Here is a 27,592-nt window from a genome sequence, read left to right on the forward strand (position 1 = left end):
CACCAACACTAAAAGGTTAAAAAGGCAAAGCGAGGAAGACGCATCTTACTTCATCATTTTGAGACCCCACTCCCTAAAAAGGACCACCGACCCATTTCAAAGAACAAACTACGCATGCTTAATTGCTTTTTGGCTAATTACCATACGAAGTGGGGAATGGGATGGACCAGAGTCATGAATATGCATTTGTGTTTTGGGTATTCAACACTTTTGTACATAAAAAGACCCTGTGATCATCTGTAAATGGCGCGTGTGTATTTGGGAGCTATCCCTCACGCTGCCCGGCGTCGTAATAAACATACACTTTCTAACTTCAAACTGTTAGAGAGTCTTTGTCCGTCATAGTTGGATACTGGTATTAGATCAATATCCATATTTTTTTAACAAATCAATGGTCGTTCAGCACGTTCCCCTGGGGCCCCTGGTATTCAGGGCAGTCACTGGCGGATCAGTGTAAAGAATGCAGAATGGGTTAACTTGCAGCTCTTAGGTACCTTTACTATTACTTGACTCAAAGGCAGAGGATAGGGTAGGATCTAAAAACCTCTAAATGAAAAGTGAAAGAAAAATTCCGTCTCTCAGTGCAGGGCAGTGGGTTTTAAAGGACTGCCTTAGGGTCATAGTTCAGGGTAAGGATCCAATAAGTAGAGGGGAACAAGGCAAGGACTACCATACTGAAACTAATAAGGGAACACAGGAAGAAGGGAGCGATCTAAACTACTATTAAAGCATTGAAGATTGGAGGATTGATAGGGAAGAGTCTGGAAGAAAAGGCAAGGCTAGGGAAGGATTGACAGCTAAGTAAGCAAATGCAATCCAGTCAGTACTAACAGGACAGGGAAAAGGGGGGTACAATTTTGGACTCAATTAATAGCATAAGGGACAACAAAAATACACATTAAATATAAAAACTTTTCACATCGTCACACGTCGTAAGTGAAGATATTCAAAGCTTGGAGGTGATGTTGGCAAGTGGAGCAGAGAACAGAATTTCCCAACAGGTTACAATGTTCTGTTCATCAGCGACTCAGATGAAGGGATAGAGTCTCCTCATCAAGGTCACTTATAAGACCAAGTTATGAAGGATTTTCCTGTGAGAGAGGGTCACACTTGCGGCTGCTGTTAGGAGCACGAAAGGACGACGCAGGCCAGCAGGAGGTCAAGCAGGAAAGCTTCTACTTTATTTTTCTGACTCCATATATATAGAAATTTACAGACAGGCCAAGATTGGCTACACAGGTAGCCACTTTTTCGAACTTGTTGGTGACCATCACCATTAATTATCATTCTCCTCCTAGAGAGGAAGCTGCGTGAGAACAAAATGCAAAAAGTGAAAAACAGGCAAACTTGAGGCAACATTTTCCAATAACTCAGAGTGCTGTGCAGCCCTTCAGAGGGACCTCAAGAGTTTGGAGAGATGGGCAGAGAGGAGCCTTCTGAAAATCAGCCAAGGTAAATGCACCTGGGGAAAAATAACCCTATATACCAGCACAGACTGGGGGCTGACCTGCTGGAAAGCAGCTCTTCAGAGGAAGGCCTGTGGGTCCTGGTGGACAAGAAGCGCCCCATGGAGCAACAGTGTGTCCTGGTGGCCAGGAAGGCCAGGGGTGTCCAGGGGTGCATTAGGAAGAGCATAGCCAGCAGGGTGAGGGAGGTGAGGCTCCACTCAGCCCTGGGGAGGCAAATCTGGAGTGCAGTGTCCTGTTCTGGGCTCTTCAGTACAAGAGAGACATGGAGCACCTGGAGCAGGTCCTGTGGAGGAGAAAGGTGAGGAATGGAGTGAAGCATGTCATTTGTGAGCAAAGGCTGTGGGAGCTGGGCCTGTTTGGCATTGAGAAGAAACAACGCAGAGGGTATTTCATCAATGACTGTAAGTATCTGAAAGAAATATGCGAAGAGGTAGATCCAGCTCTTCTCCACATTTCCAAGCCCTAAGACAAGAGACAATGGGCAGAAAATGATGCACAGGAACTTCCACCTGAATATGAGGCAAGAGCTTTGCCGTGTTGGTGACCATGCATTGGAGCAGGTAGCTGGGAGAAGATCTGGAGGCTGGAGTTATTCCAGAACCATCTGGTTAGAATCCTGTGCCATGTGTTCTGGGATGGTAGAGTGGTTTCATGTTCACCTCTTTCTGTCTGCCAAATTTAGTGTCATGGTTTGAGTGTCTTTTCCGCCGTGAGATAGGATTACAAGAAAAAGGCAAAACAGGCGTCTTTAGTTTGGAAAGACAGATATCTGCCAGGGAAAGCTGGAGTTTCCCCTGGAATGGAGAATTAACACCTCCCCCCATTTTGTTTTTCTAATAATAAATTTGTTGTTAGAGGCTTTCAGGCAAAATTTGGGGATAGGAATAGCAATTCTTTACTAGTATGTATAACAAAGCAAACAAAACCAACAACTACAGCATTAATAACAAAACAGTGCAAACAACACTGAGGGCTTTGCTTCACAGCTGGAATTCAGTTTGTTCCTTTTTAGTCTAAAGAATTTTTTTCCCCGTAAGTTACCAAAAGCACTAAGTGTTAAATACTTAAGAGTACTTAAGGAAAATAAAAGAGTGGCCAAAGCTTGGAAGAAAAACTAACGCGAGTTTTGGAGCAAGTAAAGAACAGAGGTTGAGGCAACTTGGCACTCTGGTTTTTTTTTGCGTAATAGAAGAGATAATGGCTGAGCTGCTGCTTGCTACAGTGAACTCCACTGTTGCTAAAAAAGCCCAGTCCTGGAAAATCTACCACCACCTGCTTGTCCTGGAATTCACCTTCCTCTCCTGCCGCTCTCACTGCCATGTCCATGAGAGCCCTCCCAAGCCTGAGTGCTTGGGCTGCTGTGCTGTCTGTGGGGGTCCTGCCTCCCTCTCACTGCTCTTGTTTGCTGTGCTCACAGCGCTGCACAGAGAGAAAGAGCCGTCCCACAGCTGGGTGGGACGTGGGGAGGCCAGGCAGGAACTGAGTCAGCCATGTGTGGGGAAGGCAGGGAAAGTGCATGGGAACATTCAAGGCACCTCTGTGTGATTTTATCCCTCATTCCTCCATCTCCCAAGGGCTTCAGAAGCAGAAGGGGAGCAGCCAGCATTCCTGTGCCTTGCACACCCTCAGCGTCCCGTGCAACCTCAGCCCAGTTCTGTCCTCAACACCCCATCCTTCCCTGCACACCCAGCCCTGCCCAGCCTGCCCCTTCCAGCTGCTGCATCTCTGCAGGGCTTCTGCTTTCCTGCCATGGTTTGTGTCATTCCCCAGGCTTCCCAGCCAGCCAATGCCTTCTGACATTGCTTGGCCAGCCCCACCCCGACATGTCCCACCCTCACTCACTGCTCCCTCTGCACAGATCTTTGGGCAGCTGCAAGAGGCAGGCTGCTGAGAGGGAAGGGGCTTTTTTCAGCCATGGTTCCTTGCTGTTTCTTTGTGGCCATGCTGGCCCCTCTGGGTAAGTGAACTCAACCCAGCCCTGAGCATCTCCATTGATCCTGCTGCTGCTGCTCTCCCAGCTTTGTAGCCAGTTCCTGGCCCTGCTGCATTCTGCAGAGCTTGCTGTGTTGAGGATGAGCAGTGAATGTGGTGGGCAGGAATCCCTGAATCTTCTGCAATGGCTGTCTCTTTGTCGTTGTTTGTGCAGCCCCTCGCTGGTTCTGGTTTTGGACACAAAGTGCCCAGGAATGCACCTTGGCCATTGAAGAGGATCTGGAAATTCACTTGCTGATTTGAAGAGCTGTCCCATGCTTTGAACTGCTCCCTTGGCTGCCCTCTTTCTTCTCACATTTTTCTACCAACCCACAATACTTAGATCATGTTATTTTCCAATTGTTTCCTTCTCCTCACTGTTTGTACTTTTCCTTTCCAGTTTTATCCCTGGAGCAGTCTCCAGACATGGTAGTAAAAGAAGGCCAGTCTGTGAATCTGGAATGTTCCAAGAAGAAATCTACCAACACTGCTATGTACTGGTACATGCGGCCTTCCCAGAAGAATTCCAGTATGACCCAGGTGGCTTATGCATATGAAGGTCTAAAGGCAACAATGGAGAAGGGTTTTGAGGACCATTTCAAGAGCAGCGACATAAAAGGAGACAGCATCACCCTCTCCATAGAACATGCCTTTCTCAATGACTCTGGCACATACTACTGTGCTGAGAGTGAACACACTGGTGGAGCTGCAGAGAGAGCTGAACACAAACTTGTCCCTGCACATATACGGGAGCTGCTTTCCACCTTGTGGGTGCTGCATGAGGTTTCTCACTCATAAGCTCCTCTGCTTCTGAGCCTTGCCTTCCTCCTCTTGTCAGATACTGTCAGTTTCTTTGTCCATCTTTGTCTCCTTGCCACTCCTGGCCTCCCTCTGCATTTTACTCTTACTTGCACTACACTTTCTCCTGTCAGCTCTTCTCCTCTCTGTCTCCTGTCTCTTCCCCCGCTTCTTATTTCTGTTTTCAATCTGTATTCCACTGATGTTCTCTTACTTAACTCCAGTCAATGCTTCTCATGATTCCCTCTGTCAAACAGAACACGTGCTTGTGTGGGCAGTTGCTGGTGCAGCTGTAGATAAAGGCAAGGCCAGGCAGGTGTTGAAGTAGCCAGTACCCTGTGGGAGCTGCCCACACACTCCTCTGTTATAACGACCTGTCTGTGGTTGTTCTGTGGCCAAGGAATAGGAGCAGCAGAGCACAAGGCTGTGCTTACTCAAATAAAGTGTTATTTCCTCCATTCAGTGTGATCTCTGGGGCAGGATCCACCTGCCTCCACCGCTTAACCCACATATCGTTTGTCTTCAGAAAACATGTTATAAAGATTACAGGTGATTTTAGCATGCTTAGCAGATAACAGAAATTTCCATCAGGTTACAGTGTTCATCAGTGACTCAGTTGAAGGGGTAGACAGTCTCCTAATCAAGTTCACTGATTACATAATTAGGGAGAGTTTCCAATAGCTCAGAGTGCTGTGCAGCCCTTCAGAGGAACCTGAAGAGTTTGGAGAGATGGTCAGAGAAGAATCTTATGAAATTCAGTCCAGGCAAATGCACCTGGGGAGGAATATCCCCATATACTAGCACAGGCTGGGGACTGACCTGCTGGGAAGCAGCTCTTCAGAGAAGGGCCTGGGAATCCCCATGGACAAGAAGCTCCCCATGGAGCAGCAGTGTGTCCTGGTGGCCAGGAAGGCCAGGGGTGTCCTGAGGTACATTAGGAAGAGCATTGCCAGGATGGTGTGGGAGATGATCCAGCCGCTCCGCTCAGCCCTGGTGAGTCACATCTTGTGTGCTGTGTGCAGTTCTGGGCTTCTTAGTACAAAAGAGACAGGGACACCCTGGAGAATATCCAGGAGAGGAGAAGAAAGATGATGAATAGTGTGAAGAACCAAGAACAAAGGCTGAGGGGTCTCAGCCTGCTTGGCCTTGAGAAGGAAATACACAGTGGGCACTGACAGAGAACACACGACTGACACCGAAAATGGTGACAAACATCAGCAATTTATTATTCCCCACTACAACCTTTTTTGCCCTGTTTGTCCTAACATCGGATTAGGTTTTCTGCTCACCCAAGTTTCAGGTGGTGGTTCAAAAGAGACTTTTGCTCTCTGAAGGCTCTGGTCCAGACACGAGAATGAAACACAGTCTTCAAGGTCTTGTTTCTCAATGCTTCTTGTGTTGTTTATTAATTCTCATCTTACAATATTCTCTGTGCCTGGCCGAGGTGTTCTGCTGCTTGGAGACAGCATGACTCTCCCCTCGATGGGAGGTTGTTACCTTCTTATAAAGATAATTACATGTGTATATTATTTACAGTTATGTGCCAATACCGATCACCTAAGCTAAACAGATCATCTCTACTTTGACCCAGTCCCCTCAAATTACTTTGTGCCACCGTCACATCAGAAGATGGAGGCCAGGGGAGAAGAAGAAGAAGACCCCAGGGCACTGCCCTAAATCCTCCATCTTGTCCCCCCATGCACCTATATTCTAAAAACCCAAAACTACACAAATTTTCCACCTATTGATACACTACACTACTATCTTCACACTTTTGTGGTTTGTAATTCTTCCCTCGCTGTTGGAAGCCTTTTTCCATGGACTGAAGTCAAAGGCTGTGTCTCCCTGAGTTCTGTGCCAGTCAACCACCGTGGAAAGACCCCAGGCACTCCTGGCCAGGATTGAAACCCTCTTGTACAGACCTCAACCCTTCTTCATCGGGTCCCAGTCCTCTCTGCTGAGGTCTGTGACCTTCCAGGGCATCCAAAGGAATGCCCTGGACTGCAACACCTCTGCCTTGGGCAGGTGAACATGGCTGTGTGCAGGGAAGAAGACATGACTTTCTCCAGCTTTGTCCATTTGTGTCCTGCTGCTCTTTTGCACAGTGCTGCATTAAAGAGGCAAGGAGAGTACCTGCTCTTCACTGGCGTGGAGAAGGTCAATCTGTAGCAGCACATCCTGCGAGGCACAAACTTCTCCTCAGCAATCTCTCCAAGGCGCAGTCCCTGCAGGGGCAGTCCCAGTGCAGAGGCAAAGGCAGCCTGTTCTCTCCTGCAGATCCTCCTTTGGAGTCAGAAAAGAGCAGTTACAGAACTATTCTCTGTCGTGCTCCAAGAGACACCAGGTTGGCATGTCAGCCGCTTCTCCCACACCTGGACAACAGGTCAGGCCTGACTGGGAGAAGCAGAGATTGCACCTTGCAACTTGCAGGGCTGGGAGTCTGTGACTGTGAGGGTGGCTGGGGAGGAGACAAGCAGCGGGACACAGACACACACACACACACACACGCGCGCATTCCTGAGATCGCCTTCTCTTCCCAGCATTTTCTGCCGTTTCATCCATTCCTGTGCACATGCTCAGGCTGCCACACAGCCCCATCCTGCTCCATGATAGCCCTGAACTCTGCCACCGACTGAACTCCCGCCTCCTCATGCAGCCCCACGCTCACACCCAGCAGGAAGCCAGAGGAGCAGAGTACAAGCACCTCATGACTGCCTGCAGGTGTCATTCCCCACCGTTCCTGCACAGACAGCTGCCTTGGCACCTTTCAGTCTCCCTCTGCCTCCCCTGCCCAGCCACTGAGAGACCTATCTCCTCCTCTCCACCTCTCCTCTTTACACATCTCCCTGTCTGTGCTGTCACCAGGGGCAGGGTGCTGGAAGGAGGGGGCCTTTCTCTATGGATTCCCAGCGGTTCCTTGTGGCCATCCTGCTGCCTGTGGGTAAGTGGGCTTCCCTTCCTCCTGAGCAGCTGCACTGGAGCTGCTGCTGCCTCCTCAGCTGTGCTCCCAATTGCTGGCAGTGCCCCTTCCCCAGGGCTTCCAGGGGGAGGCTGGGCAATGACCCAGGTGAGCTTTTCCACCACCCATTGAATCAGAAAACTCTGCAATGCTTCAAATTCGTTTTTCCTTTCCTGTCCCATTTTAATATTACTCTTGAGTGAACCAAAGCCCTTTTTTCTCAAGACAGATTTACTGTTGCATTTGAAGCTGGTTTCTTTGGGGGTTTTGGATGCTATATGTGTTTTTCAGAGAAGAAAGGCACTGTCCCAAAACTTTCTGATGTCCTGGTGGCATTCCATCCTATGACATAATTAAAGGATATGGCTTTTTGTTCTCTCCAATTCATTTCACTTCCCACATTTCTTCTCCTGTCTTTCCAGGCTGGGCCCTTCAACAATCACCAGACACAGTTGTCCGGGTGGGAGACACCGTGACTCTGGAATGTTCTGCATCAGGGAAACTGTTTGTGAACATGTACTGGTACAAGTTACCCATGGAGAAGGATGCCAGTATGCAGTTGGTTGTATATTCAGTGGAAGGCAACAAGGCAGATATTGAGGAGGAATTCAAACATCGCTTCCAGAGTAATGGGACTAAGAACAACCACTTATCTGTGAAGATACAGCCTGTCCTGCTCAATGACACAGGCACCTATTTCTGTGCTGAACAAGATGCACAGTGACTCACAGACTGGTGCAGCACATCACAAACCTTTCCAGTCAAACAGAGATCTGGCATCAGCGCACACTGAGCCCTGTGTTTGACAGAACCTGTTTTCTTCACTTGCCCTCCAGCTCTTCAGGAAGGATGGTCTATGCCTGTGTGTCTGTCCATCTGTCTTTCTTCTGCATGGTCTCTAGCTGCTTTTCTGTTATTTCCCACCTCTGAATCACCTTTTGACGCTTGTTTCTTCTTGTCCTCACTGTCTCAGCTCATTTCTCTGCCATTCACAGACTGCTTCTCAGTTTCTGGCTTTCATCTCTTTCTTTCTGTCCCCCTGACTTTTCTTCTGTCCTCTCACACCTATTTCCTTCCTATTTCTTATTCCCTTCCTCATCCATCTCTCCTTCCTTTCAATCTGTTTCATCATCTCCTGACTGTTGAAGCAGGATGTGGAAGAGTCCACACAGCATTTTCCCTCTCCACCAGCTGGAAGGAGAAGGCCCACTGGTCCTTGGCCCCGCTGGTCTCCAGGGAATGGGCACACTGCTGTGCACGAGGGACTGCAATTTACACCACTGCCCTGTGACCTGAACACTCTGATGTTTATGATGTAACTGAAGGTTTGACGGAATCCAGGGACTGTAGGCAAAGAGCCTCAGGCTCTTGGCTCATGGCTACAATTACTCCCTGAGACTTTCTTCCTGTCCTCCCTCAACTTTCATTTCCTGTCTTCCTTTTAGTTTTCATCCTTTTCTAGGTTTTTTTTTTTTTTTTTTTTTTTGGCATTTTTTTCTTGCTTTCTTATCTCCTGCTTTTTTCATTGCGTTTCTCCTTTTCTGGCTTGTTTTCCTGTTTCCCTCCCAGCTCTAAGTTTTTTCTTCCTCTAGCTTTTCTGCCTTCCCTCCTCACTTGCCACCTTCCTCTCTCCTGAACTTATTTTCTTCTTAGGATTTGGGACAGCACAGCCTCATTCTGGCACTCTGCAAGCATAGAACATGTGCCCCAATCAGCTTCCTGGCGAGGACCAACTCCTCACCATGGCAGACCCGAAGTCTCTACTCCAATGCTCTGCCCCCATGCTGACTTTCTGGGAAAACACCACCCTCATCCATCTTCCGTTCCTCATGCAGTGGTATAAGCAGGCTCAAAGAAAGGATGCCATGCTGCAGCTGCTAGTGTTCCCAGGGGAAGGGGGACAGGCAAAGTCTGAGGATGAATTTCAGAATCACTTCAAGAACTGTTGAAATATGGGCTATTGTTTGTCCTGTTCAAAAAGAACAGAAATGATCTTTTTCCCCAGAAACAAGAGCAAGTAACCGACAGAAAGACTCCAGGTGATGAGCCTGCAAATTGTTCCAAGACCCTGTCAGTTTAGAGGCGCTACAAATAATAAATATTTTCCTTTGAGTAATGTTCACTGCCGCTGTGCCCAATATCACAGGCTATGGAAATTCCCAGAGAAACAGTGCACAAAGTAAGGGTGCCTGAAAGTCTTTATTACTTTTTCATAATTTTTGCTTGTCCAGACCCACAAAAACAGAAATGATGATGAGAAAATACAGGTCACACCAAACGAGCATCTCAGTTGGCAGCAATGGTGGACTGGATCCAGGAGACGTAGTTGCAAACCTTGGTGTAAACTCCGGGGTAGCCCCTCTGGGCACATCCAATACCCCAGGAAACAATGCCCTGGAGCTCTCCATTGCAGACCACGGGGCCGCCGGAATCTCCCTGCGCACACAAAGGGTATGGATATTGAGCAAATGGCATCAGCCTAAGCAATGAGCCAGAGCTCCTCGACATCACTGGCTTTGGAGGAAGCCCTGTCAGGCCTTCTCTGGACAAAGGTTCTACGAAGGCTGTTTCTGATTCACACTCTCCACCTGGTGCTACCATGCCTGACTGGAGCTCCAATGGACCCACAGCTAAGGATGAGTCAGCTGCCTGGTTTTGCCAGACACAGTACTCAGCAAACATTCAGGATATGTGTGCCTGAAGCCTCTGCTGTCATCCAAGAACTCAGATTTACCACTGACTCTGTAATGTGAAGGCATCTTCGTCTGAGAAAAGGCAAGAGAGAAATGACTGGGAAGGGAGAGGCAGATGATTTACCTGGCAGGAATCTTTTCCTCCCTCCAGGAATCCTACACACATCATGTTATTGGTAATTTCCCCAGGGTAAGCATTAGAGCAGTCAGAGGCAGAGAGGACAGGAGCCTTCAGGCAATGCAGCTCGTCTGGGTAGTTACCTACAAGGAAACAGGGAGAGATGGTTGATGGCATTGCTGAGTCCTTTTCAGAGCTTGGAGATGATCTTAGCAGAAAAGTGAATGCTGGACACCCTGTTTTGGCAGCCATCCTGCTTCCTCTCAACAGCAACCACACAATGCGTTCCTTCAGTAGAGATGGAACAAATTCTACCCATGGGTTCACCATTCTACACTGCAGCCACCTTAACTCTTCTGGTATCTGCAATTTCATCAATTGCCAAGATGGGGCCACTCTTGTGATACATACACTGGAAGAAACCTGAGCCTCAGGAAAACCATCCTCTCCTCTTGGAGGTTTAGATGTCATCAGTGGAATAGAAACCACTTGCCATGCACATCTCTGGCCATTGGTTTGAAGGAATCAAGACCTCTGGTAGGAATTCTAGATCCACAGTCCCAGACCTCACCGTTATTCTCCGAGAACTGACAACTCTGTTGACATTAGCTGAACCCCGTGTGCAGTCCCTACACTGACCCATTGCTCAAAAGACCTGTCCCACGGCACTTCCCTGTGTTTTAGCCTTTCCTGTTGGGGGTTAATGGGGAGGTCTTAGAGACTGCCCTGGGCCCCCAGGGGTCTGTACATTCCCCCAGAATACTCACTGCCACTGCTGAGAGTGTTGCCCCAGCCGGAGATCAGGCAGGTGGTGCCGGCGGCCACGCAGCTGGTAGGCAGAGCAATGGTTTGGACAGCTTTGGTGAGCTGGGCTGGGGTGGCCAGCTTGATGAGCATGATGTCATTGTCCAGGGTGTAGGCGCTGTAGCCAGAGTGGCGGATGACTTTAGCAGAGTTGATAAACTGCTGTGTGGATTCGGTGAGTGCCAGGTTGTGTTTCCCCAGCTGCACTTGGATGCGACTGGAAAAGAGAAGGCACAGCATGTCCTTTACTGCTCCTGGCAGGTTGAGAGAAACCTCCCTGTCCCTGAGTGCACTTGCTCCAACATCACTGCCACAGAAGCCTTCTGGGGCAGGAGATCTTTCTTGTCCTCCAGGGAGCCCTGGGGATGCACCCTGAGATCTTAACCACTCCCAGTACAGGTGGTGAATTTCTGCAGGTTTGTAAGTACATGACGGCAGTCGGATACATAGCAGCACTTTACACAAATGTTCTGGGACAAGGCAAACTGTTCTAGCCTGACCTCGTTCCTCTTCCTGTTCTCTAGGGACAATGCTTTAGCAAGATTCATGCAATTGATAAGAAATCACGGCCCAGAACTCATTGCTTGAGTACCCCATTGTTATTTCAGAAAGTGTTTTGCTTTCAAAGAAACATTTGCAAAAGTGGAAAACGCCTCAGGATGCCTCGGCCCAGCTTCCTGAATGATCCACTCATCCCTTGGCTGTCTCTGGTCAGAATGGATGCACTCAGATATTTCTGTCTCGTAGCTCAGAATTCCTGCTAGAAGTGAACTGGAAGACAGAAGTAGGTTATAGAACGATGTAATTTTTCCACTCACTATTTGTAGCAGTGAGCAGCTGACACGACCCACTGGCTGCTGATGAGGGAACCTCCACAGAAGTGATATCCAGAATTCAGGGACACCTGATAGGGCACAGAGTTCTCGGCACAGGTGTAGCCTCCCACAATCTTGTCATCATCATCTTCAGCAAAGGTGGGGAAGGCAACTGGGAGAGAAGAATTTCCATGTGTCAAGAGCTGGCCAAAGGTAATGTGGCTGTCATGTGCCCTGTGACTGCCTGTCTGCAGCCCCTCACTTGTAGGCTCCCCTTCTGTGGACACTCAGGGCAGCAGTGCTGGGCAGATCTAAGGCACATCCATTTGCTGCACCCTCAAAGAAGGGATCAGAGCTACACTGGTACCTCACATATCTGCAACTAAAGCCCTGCTGGCTACTCCCCGAGGGAACATAAGGACACAGAAATGTTCTTGTTGGATCGGATCACGAGTGCGTCTTTCCCAGGATCCTGTCTACTGAAACAGTCAAGGGTTGCCTGAGGGAAAAAGTAAAGACAAGTGTGCAGTAATATTTTCTTTGAGCACCTACCCAGGGTCCAAAATTTTTCAGTTGCTTTAGGACTTCCTGGGCCAGAAGTATTCCCTGTGCACTCCTTAGTCCTGCAGAAGGAGGCAGTCTTTTTCTGAAGCTATGGCCGCATGTCTATAGGTGGGTCAGGAACCACTATGAAGGCATTCATTCCCCAGCTTGTGGCACAAGGCATTAGGAACAGACAGAAGAAGGAAGTTGCCAGGCCCTGCCTTCAGACTTCTGCAAGTCAAAACTGGACTTGGCTTTCCCACAGCAGGCTACCTTGCAGGTTTGCTCAGAATATCTGCTTCCTATTAAATGTCAGAAATAGAAATAAAAAATATACTCACCAGCCGCCCCAATAAAGGCGAGAAGCAGCAGGCACTTCATGGTCTTGATTCAAGCTCAAGCCCAGACTGGCTGACTGGATGTGGGAGCTGCTAGAAATACGTTTTTGGCAATGGTCTTATCTCTAGTCCAAGGTTTTCTCCAGAACACAAGTACACAATGGAAAATTTGAAGATCTAAAAATGTGGGCATTAGCAGGCATTGGTAGAATGTACAAATAACATACCCGTTAATCATAAACCTCTGCTAAGATAGAGAGCTATTTTAATTATTCCCTAAGGTAGCCTTCAACCTAAAAAAACCTGTTGGCTTTGGAAGATGTGTAGTTGTTTGTCTGTCTCATTCTTACATGCAGCACCTGTTGAGGACAACTCTCAAACCATTTTCACATTCCTCTCTGCTGATGGTATCTTTCTTAAAAATGCATATTTTAACCTGAAGTTGCATATTTTAGGTAGTGGACAGAAAGATATATTGTGCTTTTGGTGGGGTGGGTGGGGAGGGATGGGGATGGGGGCCAGGAAATCCAGTAAGCCCAGTGGTTAATTTTGTTGAGTTTATTTTAGCAAATCTCTTTACTTGAATAATGTGGGTTTATATCATTGCAACACAGTGTTTTCCTAAATCAAATTCCTCCATTGCAATTTCAAAAGGGAAGATAGAAAAACTATCCTGTGCCCCCCACTGCTTCCCAAGTTAAATAGTTCAAATGTGGGAATGCTCAGCATCTCCCTTTTCTACTTTCTCTCTCCTAACCTGTATTTAAGTATGCACCCAAATACCAAACCATGCTTTTATTCATCTTTGGAATGTTCTAGAGAGACTAATTTTTGTCACACAAGAATTTCAGTATAATGCTGATGTTTATGAGTGTAATGTAGATGAGCAATAATCCTGTGAACACAAATAGTAAGATCTTCTGAAATTCCTCTCTGCAGGATTGGGGATTTCTGTCATGACACAAAGTTTACCAAAGCTTAAAGCTTTGATGAATAATCATGTTCATTCTCCAAGCAGCTGCCAACTTCATCATGTTAGCTCCTGAAAGACACAGTATTCTCTCCAGAGACAGTACAGAGAAGCCATATGTTTGGAGATGCTGGAATAGCTTGAGAGACTAGATAGGAATATTCTTCTTACTCCATTTCTTGATTAATTTTTTGTGGGGCCTGGAGGACTGATACACACAGTGTCACTGTCCAGATGTTAATTTTCCTTCGTGTTGAAGTACAAGTCCAAGGCCGGGGACTCCTCCAAGGGGGTGCATGAATTCTGTTGGCCTTCAAACTGGTATGAATGCACAGCTTTCTTACAAGCATGTTTTATCCTGTGAAAGAAAAAAGGATTAGAAGCTTCCTGTGGGAAAGGAAAATGTCCATAATAGGACTAAGAGAGTCAAGAATTACCAAAGCTTCAATCACATCATAACTAAGTGGAGCAAGAAAAATTTCCAGTTTACTGTAGTGTTTAATTTGATCTGTGGATTTCTAATGTCTTTGTCTAAAACATGCCATTGGCATAGATGGAGATGGATGTTTTAGAACAATATATTTCCTGATGTCTAGCTCTCATATCCTGTAAGGTAACCTTTAGGCTATGACTGTGTGTCTTTCCTTCCTTTCATGGGGTTTTACATTTGATTAAATATCCACGCAAATTTCAGGTGAATTAGCAAGTGAGCATTTGAATCAGCAAGCTTGACCATCCCTGCCTTTATCTTAGTATATTTCACTTTTTTTTTTCTTTTTTAGTTATTTAATCTACTCTGATCTTTCACTTATAAGTTATTCTTAAAATCAGGAAGTCCATCTGGGGCTGGTTGATAATCTCCAAGAAGAACACGATCTCTGAGGTTCCCTAGAGGTTCCAAGATTTAAGTTACTTGTTTAAATCAGAAAGAGAAGACTCCTGGCCTCTTCCCAGGCTACTGCTAAAGCTCACAGCCAAAAATCTGTTTTCATGGCACCTGTGGCTCTTGTGTTCATAAGTCCTTGATACCAGGTAACTAGTGAACATAACTCACCCAAGCCCCTCTCATCCTCCTAACAGCCTGTCTGACGCCCCTTCCAGAGGCTCCCATTAGGCCCAGAACTCCCTAGTGTGTGCCCTGCTCATGGGGCAAGCCAATGTTTGAAATGAGGGCAAATGTGGTGTTTCTGACACGATTTAGAGGTGATCCAGCAAGCAGCCTCACAGCAGCCCTTCAGGCCTTTCCATGAGAACTGTGGAGGATGAACACACTCCTTTGAATTACAGTTGAAATTAGAACACCCTCTAATGACCCTCCTTCCTTCCTTTCTTTCTTTCTTTCTTTAGGAGAAGAAATCCCTGTCTGAAACATAAATAACTGTTTCTGCTCAGTGCTGCTGAACATCCCACAGACCCATTGAAATGTTTTTTATAGTATCCTTCAAAGAATACACTCAAGGGTGTACATCCATTGCTGCAAACAAGTTTCTCACTTCATGCAGTGATGCTGGGGTAGAAAGCTGGTGGCTCCTGGGGCACAGGAAGGAGGGAGGACTGGTGACTGAAGGGCAGCTGTGTTGGGTGTTATCAATGGACAAGCAATGGCAGCTTGTTTTTCTGGAACTCCACGTTCCTAGTTCAAGTATTTTGGTCAGCTGAATCATTGCAGGACTCAGATAAAGGAAATACATTTGTCCAGGCTGATTCAAGATCTTGGGAAAGAGAAACCTGTTGAGACTATGGGCTGACAGAAGTAAAGCTTCCCATGAGCATAAAACATGAAGTTTCTGAGCTTAGTCCTTTTACATCTCAATCATGGGTTTGATCTCATGACTGAGATGTAAAAGGTGAGAAGAGACATTCACTTATGAGGTGGACTTGATGATTCCTGTAGGTGCCTTCCAACTCAGAATATTCTGTGATTCTGTGATCTCACAGAACTTTGTGGTGGAGGAACAACTGCTCCTCTCTTCCCAAGTGTCTCCTGCCAGTGAAGTGTTCCTGGACAGGCACACTCAGGACTGGGAACATCAACTCCTCAGTTCCTGGGGGACCAGGAGAGTATTTGGCGAGGGGCTGTGCATCTTCTAGACTTTGCATCTGTAATCCATATCCAGCAACAGGCTGCTGGCTGATGTTCCTGTGCAGGAGTCTTCAAAGTGGAGTGCAAGATGATGCACTGAGGTGTGAGGTGGAAGCATTAGAACTTTAGTGTTACGTGTACCTAACTATCAGCTACTAAATATACATATACTGGGTGTATGTGTTTAAAAATACTTTACTGATAGGGGTGTACAATGAAGAATTTTTGGAGAACACTGTTCTAGCACTGTCAAAAGATATTTCACATGGGGTTTCTTATATTTTGCTATAGCATCCAGTGTCCAGCAGTGTCCAATTCTGCAGAGCCTTCATGTCCTCTCTGATTACTTCATTACCTTGCAGATGTTCTGGTTTTTGTCAATTTTTGGGGGGGTGAAGAAGGAAACTTATGACTTCTTTCAGAGTGCCTGAGCTCAGGAACTGGGAAGGAAGGAATTCTGGATGACTGTGGCCAGAGGCACTGACAGAATAAAAAGTAAGAAAAGTACATGGTACTGGGAAGAAGGGTAGGAAAATCCTAAGAACAGGGGTCCCACATCAAGACAGATGTGGATATAAAGCCTCAGCCTATGAGGTGAGAAACAGACTGTATCCTAGTAATATTCAGCAAGTGGCTGGACCAGAAAGGAAGGGCCTAGAAAGGACATAGCAGATGGGTGACATCAGATTTGAAAGTATTTATTTAATCCATCTCATCCAGCACATGATCTGTAAGAGAGCAGCCTGAAGAACCTTTCCTGGAGGGTCTGTGTACCCCAAGCCTATAAAAACTGGGCAATTTTAACATCTCCAAACCTAGAAGCTGACTCTTTGCTAGAAAATATGAGATGGAGAGTTTGAGAAACAAAAAGAAAAACAATGAAAGAAAAACAATGAAGGACTAGAAAAAGTGTAAAGGTAGTAATGTGGAAGGTCAGATGGTCTGAAAAACTTGGGAAGAAGTTTAGAGGTGGCAGCCAGCAAGGCTGCACAGTGAAATAGAATGGATGGGGAAGAGGAACTTACACCAAACAAGCAGACAAGCTGCTTCCATTAGAAATAGAATTTGACTGGCCTGGTTGGGGGTGACAGCTGTAAAGGAACAGCATGGGTCTGACTGGGCAAGGGATGACAAGCCTGAGGAGGAAAGATTTCTCTAAGAACTGTCTGCAAAGGATTGGCCCTGGAGAACCTTCCTGTACTAGTGTAGACTGCTGAAAGGAGCTGGCCTGAGATGCCTCAAATCCCCTAAAACTAAAGGGACATCTGCTGCTCACAGTCACCACTGACTTGGATGCAGTCCTAGTCCAGACCTTACACACTCAGCCTATCTGTAGATCTGATAATGGATTGTCAATGCCTTCCTTGCATTGCAACGGTCATTTTTCCCTATAATTTGGGACAGGGAAGACCACCTTTGCCTGATGCTCTGTTTCATAACATTAGTTTCCAAATCCAGCACAAACTCCTGCTAAGCCAGTACTTACTGTTCCCAGTTTATGTTAAACACTCTTCAGCAGAAATCTTTTCCTTATTCCCTTGGTTCTCTTCCATGTGGGCAGCGTACCTCAGCCCTTTCCTCATTGTAATAACTCTTCTACAGTCTCTTTTACATTTAGGAAGGAGATCTCAGTTTTCCCCCAAGGTTCACTGTTAGGCTGGTTGACAGAGGGGAGGGTGCCACAGTTCCAGGCCCCTTGGCCCAGCTGGCAGTAAGAATGAAAGTGCCTCCCCAGTATTTATACAGATAAATACCAAGCACACATACATGTATACACAGCTGAACATGTGGATAAACACAAATGCACCCACAAAAACAACACTGATGGCCTCATCTTTTGTCCCTCTCTGGCTGGGGTTCACAGTGGGAAATCAGGGTTCTAGACAAAGTTCAATAGTGGGAAATATATGTATACACATGCACAGTGTGCAAGCTTTCCACAGGTTTCCACGCTTAGACACTGGGTCCAGTGGCTGTCACTGGATCCCAGTCACCACGTGTGCTGGCCCTTGGCTCTCTGAGCCCCTAAGTGCTGCAGCCCCACTGCAGTCACTGTTATGTCCACACACACACTACTCATGCAGATCCCTCTCCAAAAAGTGCCTGGGACTCTCCTGCTCCCTCTGGTTGCCACCTCTCACTGCTCTTGCCATTAGAGACACACACCTGGAGCTTATTTGCCAGCTAGTCTGGCTTCAGATTCACTAGTGATCACACACTCCCACACCCTCTGCTCCCTAGCTGCCAGCATGGGGAACACAGAGCTCCTCTTGCCTGTGGCCTTACTCCAGTGTCTGCTGTTAAAGTTCACCCACTCTGGTCTCTCCAGCTGCCTGTGGTCTGGCTCCAGTTCCTAGCCCTTACATGTCCAGACACAAAACAAATGCACATAGAATAGACAGGTAAATACTTAGAAATGGAACTTAGTAAGACAGGGATTACACTGAGCTAAGCCAGTACAAAGCATAGCCAGACAAGCAGACTCACCAGCATCCTGTTTATTTTATGTCAGTGGCCCATTTTATAACTGTATTCCTCCACTTTTCTGCGTCTATTCCTCCCCAGGTAGAGTAGTTCAGGGTCTTGCTTGGGAAGACTGACCATACCTGCCTTTATCTTGGTACTTTTTTGTTTTCTCTTGTTTCACCTTTAATCTTCAAAGAAAAGAGACTGAAAGAATTAGACATTTTCAACTGAAAAATGAAAGTGTTGTCAATTCAGCTTCTCTTCAAAAGGCAGTAACATATTAAGCAATTCCTGAGAGGCACACTAGAGGTCCTGAGTTACATCTTCCAGATGCTTCCTTCCTTTGGAGAGTCTGCAATCATCTTTTGCTTCCTGAGACAGAAAAGCTTATCTGAATACAAATGATTAATAAATTCTAATGTAAGTGATTAAAGAAGAAGGTGTAGGTGCATTGAAAGGATTTTGCCTTGTCTCAGAGTCCTTATGCAGAACAATCTTAGAATTAATTACCTGATTATTCACAATCTGTTTAATTTCTCATCAAGTCTCTGAAACACTTTCTCCCTCCAGGACTTAAGGTTTGATTACTACTAGAAAAAAAGGCTTTTAACAGTTTTGGCAGGAAAGACAATAAGCTAAAAATCCTTTACTGTCTTCATGCAAAAGGTATGCATTTTGGGACATTGATCAAAGCAACAGTGTCCTGTGGGACTGTCTCAGCAGGGTCCATGGAAGTGTCTAAAAGTGTCCCATCCTAGCAGTAAGGTGAAAGGGCAAAATGTCAATAAAAGAACAAGTAAAATCAAAGTAAACCTTCCATAAAAAGTAGAAAAGCTTGCGAGAAGTAAAAGCTAAAAATATGCACCAAAGAATAATCAGTATTGAAACATAAAAAGATATGGAAGAATATTAAATTTGTTAACATTTATTTGCTAACTGATGTATTGACTTTGTAAACAGCATGAAAATTCAAAGAAAAATGTAAAAATTATGGAAGGTAATTAAAAACCCAAAAATGTCCATATCATCTGCAATTCCTTGCCAAGTCACTGAAACTGACTCATCCTCATGGCAGCACAGGTAAGTAATAACTTCTCCCGAGAAAACCCCAGAAATGGTTAAACATCTTAGATGCAAAGTGTTAATGACAATGGAGATCATATAAAACCATTATACATCATATAAAATGCATTTTCATTGCTGACTGGGAAGAACTTATAGCTTCTCAGGTAATTTCTGTTAACTCCCTCAAAAAGAAGAACTTAAAAAGTGAGACAGGGTACATTCACTACCAAATTTTGGAGATTTTCACTGCTCTGAATCTTGGAGGATTCAGGAACTAAGCCTCAGATGCCAAGAAAGTACAATATTGCCAGGATCATAGACAGAACACGTCTTTTATATAAATCTCTAGAGGCCAAGCAAAAATATAAATCTCTCTAGAGCCTCAGGCAAATAAGAGAGAGGGGATAATAAAAAAATATGAAGAAACAGAAAAAACCTCAGAAGTATCCCCCATTATTTGCAAGATACAATATCAAGATTACTGAAGGTGATTAGAATTAAATGTGTGTGTTTCATTAAAAGTACTAGGGAGAAAAGAAGCAGTTGCAATAATAATTTTAAATCTTACATATTCAGAAAAGAATGGAGAGTGGCATAGGTTCTATATAGAGAACTGTATAGAATAGAATAGAATATATTCTAGATATAGAATAGGCTAACTAGGATGTATCTGGCAGCCTAGAAACAGAGTGTTCCTGAGGTTTATGTTTAACTCATGTTTTTTGTTTCAAGAAAAAACAGTGGGCTGACGACAATGTCTTGTTTTTTTGTAAAAGTGAATTAGAGCTCTCAGAAAGATTAACCGTCACGGAATATGCATCCCTGGTTGGAAAACTGAAGGAATTAAGGTATCATTAAACATGCTTTTTGTGCCTTTGCTATCTTGAGCTATCATCTTTGCTTCTGACTAACAAGTTCTGAGTTGTGAGATACTGTGCTCCAGATATTAAGAGCAGCCCTTGAAAGGAAACAACACAGGTGCACGTTTGCGGGAAATCCTTCTGCAGAGATGGCCCAAGTTACCTCTACTGATAGAAATGGGTCAAAAAATCATTTATGAATCCAGGTTCCTGTCTGACCTCCAACACCCAGACCTTCTCAACCGTGGAATGACAGCTCAGCATTCAGCCAGCAACTTACTGGTGTGTGAGAAATACCACGTTTGTGTCAGGAGCTCAGAACACTGTCTTGTGGAAAAGCTAAAGCAGAACTTGGAGCCATGTGAATACTTAGCTTTGCTTTTACTGGCTCAGCAAAGAAAGTGCCAAAGCTGGACAGTCCATTCTCTCTTCCCTACCCAAGCTTGACACACAAATCAGGGCAAGGGGAGGGGCACTGGTGTCTCTTACCTCACAGCGAGGCAGGAGCACAGTGTCCTGGGAGAGCTGGAGGGCCATGCTGGCTGTTGTGCTTGCTCTTTTACCTGGTGAGAGACAACAGATCCGTCTGCAGCAGGGCTCTCATCCAGGCCATGCAGAGCTAATGTTACGTAGAGGACCCCTTTGGCCATCAGCTGTACTCCTATTCCTCACTCTCTCTTGTTGTCTCTTCTTAACGCAGGTGTTGGGATTGGAGCCTACCTTACACAGTGGCCAGAAAACGTCCTTCAGAGAGCTGGAGACTCTTTGACCATTTTCTGCTACCAGCATCATAGTAACCTTGCCTATATGTTCTGGTACCAGCAGCCTCCAAAGAATGGTTTGAAGTTAATAGTGAGCAGTACTTCATGGACACATAACTTCTATGAGGATGGTTACAGTGAGGCCAAGTTTGAAGTAAAAAGAAAGAATAGTAGCCACATTCTGATGATAATCAAGAATGTGACATCCAACGATGAAGCCACATATTTCTGTGCTGTGAGCGATCACACGGTGTAGCGAGGGGGTTGGACGCTAAGATAAAATCCCCACCGACTGTGAGTGAGAGATGGAGTCTTTGAAAAATGTGAGAGAGTCAGGAGAGGGGCAGAGGAAGAGCAGAAAGAAAACGTGGTAGAAGTCGGGGCAATAGATGCAGGAGGTTTTGAAGGGGAGAGAGGCAGAGCAGTGAAGCAGCCTGTGTCTTCGAAGACAAAGAAAGACCTTCGGAAATACAAACCCACAGATCAGCATAAAGAATTGAGGTACAGCTGGTATGGTTAGATAAGGCTGCACGTATTTCTGATGATTAGTACTACATAAGCACAGTCATGTTCTAGGCCACTAGTTCCCCACAGATACCTTAACAGCACCAGAAAAAGAGTACAAAGTAGACAGAGAATTCAAATTTCTCTCATATAGTCACAATCCACATAGAACTGATGTGCCCAATGTGAAACTGATTGGCGTGTGAGGTGAGCTGAGCCCTTGATTATAGACTTAGGAGGACGAGACCAGTAAGAGTGGAGTAAAACATACCCAGGGGACCAGGCATACCTCCCATTGTGGAAGAAAGAGTCCTTTGGTATCTTTACAAGCAACAGTGTGCACTGCAGCATTTTATTCACCTGCTTCGCACACTGCGTAATTGCAGGACCCCTTTCTTCCCTGCCACAGGAATTCATAGAGTTCTGAGCTGGACCCAGGCATCCCTTCAAGGCAAAATCTCATGGGCAGAGAAAATAAACCACAAGGAACTGCTGTTTATTGTGAGGAACAGCTGAAGGCAGAAATTTCCCCCATTGTGCCTCTGTCTCCCTTGCTTGCAGAAGTGAACTTTTGATGAACTAATTGCTCTTCTGTGATGGACTTGGGAAAGCAGAGGGCAGGGTATTGTTCGTGTTCCTCACTTGCCATTGCTTGTCCACGCTTCTGTTTTTATTGCATAACGTAAGACTTACCTTTTCTCCAAAGAAAGGGAAACAGCACGTAAAAGAGCAAAAGGTGTTTTTAAGAAAGTGTGGCTGTACGCCCTAGTATTTGGGGTTCTGTTTTTAGGCTGTGGCCCTGACAGTCTGCATACCTACCACTGAGCATGAACTGAATTCTCTCATGTACTCCTGTGGAGGGCATGGCATACGAAGCACGTGGCTGTCGCAGGTAGCAAACGTACTGTGCTGCTCCATGATGGGGCAAAGCTGGATACGGATATGCTGAAGTGACACACACTGTGTGATTGCAGCAAAAGAAGGAGTGGGAGGTGATAAGAATAGCTGGTGAGAAGAAGGGGCAGGAATCAGCTGGGAGCATGTCCTGTAAAAGATCGTCACTCTCCATGTCACCAACATTGCTGGAAGGCTCCTGTAGTGCCAAGATGGATCTCTCAGTTTCATGCTGGAACCCAAGTCTCCTGATCAGCCATGCTACATAAACACACCTGTGCCCTGAAAGAAAGTCAAGCATTCTGGGATAGGGAAATCCAGACATGGGACACTCTTGTAGCCAGTATTCTCCTGACTTCAGGGATTGCTAACAGCAAATGTAACATACCATTCCTTGCTCTCAAGGAGCACTCCTCTGCTCCTCAGAATATTCTCAGGTCCATGATCTCCTCCCTGTTCATGTCAGGGTATAGACAAGCAACAGGGAAGCACTGGGAAAGTGTTGTTGCTCACACAGCAGAGATATACTGAATTCCTTTTTTTATTCACCTCTGATCTTTTTGTAGAGATCATCTTGGTAAAATGTGCTCAAGCTTACACTGCCTGGAATTACTGAATTATTATTGCTGATCCAAATGCCCTGTGAAAGTTTCAGGAAAACTAGTTCATGGTGGAATCATGAAGGAATACAAACACTATGGTGGTGACTTCGGGGAGAATTTTTGGGGGGAGGTTTTCTTTTTTTAATTCTGTTCTAGTAAGTTACCTCTTGCTGAAGACCACTTTACAGTCCTAGCTCAAACTTTTTTCATAAGCACTGCAAACCACCTTTTTTGCTCTGGCAATACAACAGAGGAAGGATCCTTTCTATTTCTCAACTCCTGAGCATATTTGGTTTCTAGTGGCAAACACAATTTTAAGGCCTTGCGATAACAAAGTTATCAGTTACCTTCAACATACAGCAGTTTAATGAGATGGCTATTGAGTGCTCACACCTGTGCTGTTTCCAAGTGGTAATAGCAAACCACAGAGATCTCTATGTTCATTGCCACTGTGCATTCTGTGGTTACAGTTCCCTCTTCCAGTTCTAAGGGACATTTTTCTCCCATGCAGTACTTCTTTGGCCAGCCTGGATTGCATCTGCAGAAAAGGCCACTATTCTAAGAAGTTTCTCATGAAAGAGCTGCTCTCCTTCTTGTCTCATTTCTTGTCTTCAGATTTGTTCAGATCATTAACCAGATTCATCCTTCCAATGTCTTATCTTTTCAGGGAACAGATAGGCCGTTAAAAAGAAAAATGTAAGAAAAAGAGAGAAAAGGGGAAAAGAGAAAAAAGGGAAAGAGAGAAAACCTCAGAAGTATCTCCCATTGTTTGCAAGATGCAATATCAAGATTACTGAAGGTGATTAGAATTAAATGTGTGTGTTTCATTAAAAGTACTAGGGAGAAAAGAAGCAGTTGCAATAATAATTTTAAATCTTACATATTCAGAAAAGAATGGAGAGTGGCATAGGTTCTATATAGAGAACTGTATAGAATAGAATAGAATACATTCTAGATATAGAATAGGCTAACTAGGATGTATCTGGCAGCCTAGAAACAGAGTGTTCCTGAGGTTTATGTTTAACTCATGTTTTTTGTTTCAAGAAAAAACAGTGGGCTGATGACATTGTTCTGATGACAATGTCTTGTTTTTTTGTAAAAGTGAATTAGAGCTCTCAGAAAGATTAACCGTCACGGAATATGCATCCCTGGTTGGAAAACTGAAGGAATTAAGGTATCATTAAACATGCTTTTTGTGCCTTTGCTATCTTGAGCTATCATCTTTGCTTCTGACTAACAAGTTCTGAGTTGTGAGATACTGTGCTCCAGATATTAAGAGCAGCCCTTGAAAGGAAACAACACAGGTGCACGTTTGCGGGAAATCCTTCTGCAGAGATGGCCCAAGTTACCTCTACTGATAGAAATGGGTCAAAAAATCATTTATGAATCCAGGTTCCTGTCTGACCTCCAACACCCAGACCTTCTCAACCGTGGAATGACAGCTCAGCATTCAGCCAGCAACTTACTGGTGTGTGAGAAATACCACGTTTGTGTCAGGAGCTCAGAACACTGTCTCGTGGAAAAGCTAAAGCAGAACTTGGAGCCATGTGAATACTTAGCTTTGCTTTTACTGGCTCAGCAAAGAAAGTGCCAAAGCTGGACAGTCCATTCTCTCTTCCCTGCCCAAGCTTGACACACAAATCAGGGCAAGGGGAGGGGCACTGGTGTCTCTTACCTCACAGCGAGGCAGGAGCACAGTGTCCTGGGAGAGCTGGAGGGCCATGCTGGCTGTTGTGCTTGCTCTTTTACCTGGTGAGAGACAACAGATCCGTCTGCAGCAGGGCTCTCATCCAGGCCATGCAGAGCTAATGTTACGTAGAGGACCCCTTTGGCCATCAGCTGTACTCCTATTCCTCACTCTCTCTTGTTGTCTCTTCTTAACGCAGGTGTTGGGATTGGAGCCTACATTACACAGTGGCCAGAAAAAGTCCTTCAGAGAGCTGGAGACTCTTTGACCATTTTCTGCTACCAGAATTATAGTAACCTTGCCTATATGTTCTGGTACCAGCAGCCTCCAAAGAATGGTTTGAAGTTAATAGTGGGCACTAGTACATGGACGCATAACTTCTATGAGGATGGTTACAGTGAGGCCAAGTTTGAAGTAAATAGAAAGAGTAGTAACTACATTCTGATGACAATCAAGAATGTGACATCCAACGATGAAGCCACATATTTCTGTGCTGCGAACGATCACACGGTGTAGCGAGTGGGCTGAACGCTAAGATAAAATCCCCACCGACTGTGAGTGAGAGATGGAGTCTTTGAAAAATGTGAGAGAGTCAGGAGAGGGGCAGAGGAAGAGCAGAAAGACGACGTGGTAGAAGTCGGGGCAATAGATGCAGGATGTTTTGAAGGGGAGAGAGACAGAGCAATGCAGCAGCCTCTGTCTTCGAAGACAAATTATTAATCAGATTCTGACTTCCACCATCATATCTTTTCAGTGCATAGGTATGCCGTGAAGAAGAGCTGTTGCTTAACTTTATGAGGTTGTGGCCAAAAAGCTTTGGATGTTTACGGAAAGCTTCTTAATGTCTCTGAAACACATCTCTAAAGCTCATAGAGTCTTTTTAGTATGACCTGCTTCTTTTTACCTACTTCTTCTGTAAACCCCAAAGAATCCAGTACAGGTATAAATGATGCAATCTCTAGTTTCTTGTGAAATTCTCCCACTAAAAGGACATAATTTTTAGAAAATATATCCCTAAATGTTTCTTCCTTACATATTCTTGTTCTTACTTGTCTGAAATCTTATACAGCTTAGCCTCCAAAGCCCAAAAAGCCTCCTTTGAAAGACTTGGAAATAAAAATCATGGATGTGTCTTCACTTTGTTTTCTCACTCACATTTACTTGAATTCATGGCCAGCAAGTCCTTTCCTTTTGACACGTCACAAAGGAACATAAAGGTGTGACAAGACTGGTCTCTGCTGGCATGTCTGAGAAATTGCCTTTTGAACATGACCTGAGGTGCTGACAGCACCACATACTCCTTCGAAACTAACAGAGAGTTGACTTCCTTCTTTTAAAATGAAAGACACCTCATGGAAGACAGTCTGTAAGTGACAGTAAGGACACTAATGGAGCTCTAGACTGGAGATGAAGAGAGAATGATCTTAAATGAATTTTAGTCCAATGGGTTAAGACCCTGAACAAATAGTGTTGAGATCACAGGCAGACTAACACAAAGGCAAGAAAATAATATCCAACTAGTTTTATTATTTAGGCTATAACAGACAAAATATGAATCTAAATGTGTTTTTTGAAAGAATTCAATACATACAAACAAATGTTCTGTACGAACAGACATAATTAGTGACTGAAGTACTCTGTTCACTGTTGTAGAAGAGAGGAAAACCTAGGGGCATTCGAAGATGACCTGTCTGATCCGCTTGGTCCTACACGTTACAGCTTCTCTATGTTTCTCATTCTCTTCTCTGGGACATTAACTGCTCTTTGGAGCTAAACAGGCTGTATCAGAAATTATGTATTATTCTCTGATAAGTGAAAATAATAGAAAAAAATAATTTCTGATTTTACAAGTAGAATGACATTGTTTTGAAGGTTTTTGTCCTGTGCTTTACAGTCCATTTTTCATATCAAGAAAGACTCAAACAAAGCCATTAAAGAGCAATATGAAAAACATGTTTAATGCAGGTTCTTGATTTGGTTGGTAACCAGGTGTTGACACTTTGTGAGACAAGACTGTGCCACTGATTTGTAAAGGGAGGGAGATAAATGTAGCCTGTTACCTGTCCCCATCAGTTCCCATCCCTTCAGACAGTCTGCAGAATGAAGGCTTGCTCTTACTCCTAGATGAAGCCTTTCCACAGGCAGAGTCACAAGCTCTGGGAGGACACTCTCAAGCAACAGCAAGGTACAAGGACAAACACCAGCCCGTAGGGAGCAAATTATTCTCATTGCAAACCAAAAATTGCAAACCGTGAGCTTGAAGTTTGTTTGTCATCCCTGGGGTAGAAGAGAGAAAGATTAGAAGGAAAGCAGCATGAACACTGCCATGACACCACCAAGTGAAAAATTGCTGCAGTTAAAGCCAACCAATAAAAGAAAAAATGTGTTCCCTTTTTGAGTATAGGAAAAAAATCTTGAGATTATAAATTGAGGGATAATGGATATACACTGAGAGCTCATTGGACTATCACACAGAAACAGCAGTGGCAAAGGAAGGATGTGGTCTGTGGCTCTGTCATGGTTTAGCCCCAGCCAGGATCAAGCCCCACACAGCTGCTTGCTCCCTCCCCACCAGCAGGACCGGGGAGAGAGTTGGAAAAGCACAAGTGAGAAACTCATGGCTTGACATGAAGACAGCTGAAGAGGTAAAGCAAAACCTGTGCACCCAGGCAAAGCAAAACAAGGAATTCATTCACCACTTCCCGTGAGTGGGCAGGTGTTCAGCCATTCCCAGGATGGCAGGGCCCCATCACACATAACAGTGAGTAGGGAAGGCAAACACCATCCCTCCAAATCTCTCTCTCTTCTTTCTTCTTCCCCTTCTCATGCCTTTCACCTACACGCACGATGCCATAGGATGTGGACTATCCCTTGGATCAGTTGGGATCGGCTGCCCCTGCTGGCCCTCCTCCCAAATTCCCATGCACACCACCAGCCTCCTTGCCAGCATGGTGGTGGGAGAAGCAAAAAGCCCTTGAATGCTGCGTGAGCACTGCGTAGCAATAACAAAACCTTTTCTATGCTGTCAAGAGTATTTGCAGAACAAGCCCAAAGCACAACCCCACAGTAGCCTCAGTGAAGGAAATTAACTCTACCACAGCCCAAACCAGCACAGGTACTCATGGCAATCCTTCCTGGTTGACAAAAACCAGGGGGTGGAGTCATGGGTGGGATTGTTTTTGTACCAGGTTG

At 45.3% G+C, this 27,592-nt stretch overlaps 1 protein-coding gene and 1 gene segment (V, D, J or C); one reads left to right on the forward strand and one right to left on the reverse strand.

Annotated features, from left to right (window-relative positions):
* The first annotated feature begins 6,946 nt into the window (after positions 1-6,946).
* Positions 6,947-27,592, forward strand: part of LOC136375516 (T cell receptor beta constant 2-like) — a 29,457-nt gene continuing 8,811 nt past the window's right edge. Inside the window, 2 exon segments of the C gene segment in view lie at positions 6,947-7,179; positions 7,620-7,917. Coding sequence covers positions 7,137-7,179; positions 7,620-7,917 — 341 coding nt within the window.
* On the reverse strand, positions 9,378-12,616 carry LOC136375514 (trypsin-like). The gene is made up of 5 exons (XM_066341061.1): positions 12,512-12,616; positions 11,631-11,799; positions 10,776-11,029; positions 10,015-10,151; positions 9,378-9,633 (listed from the first exon to the last, which is right to left on the reverse strand). Exons 1-5 carry the CDS (start codon positions 12,549-12,551, stop codon positions 9,484-9,486), a joined length of 750 nt encoding a protein of 249 aa, XP_066197158.1. The 5' UTR covers positions 12,552-12,616; the 3' UTR covers positions 9,378-9,483.

Source organism: Sylvia atricapilla, chromosome 2 (genome assembly GCF_009819655.1).
Source record: "Sylvia atricapilla isolate bSylAtr1 chromosome 2, bSylAtr1.pri, whole genome shotgun sequence".
Lineage (NCBI taxonomy): Eukaryota > Metazoa > Chordata > Aves > Passeriformes > Sylviidae > Sylvia > Sylvia atricapilla.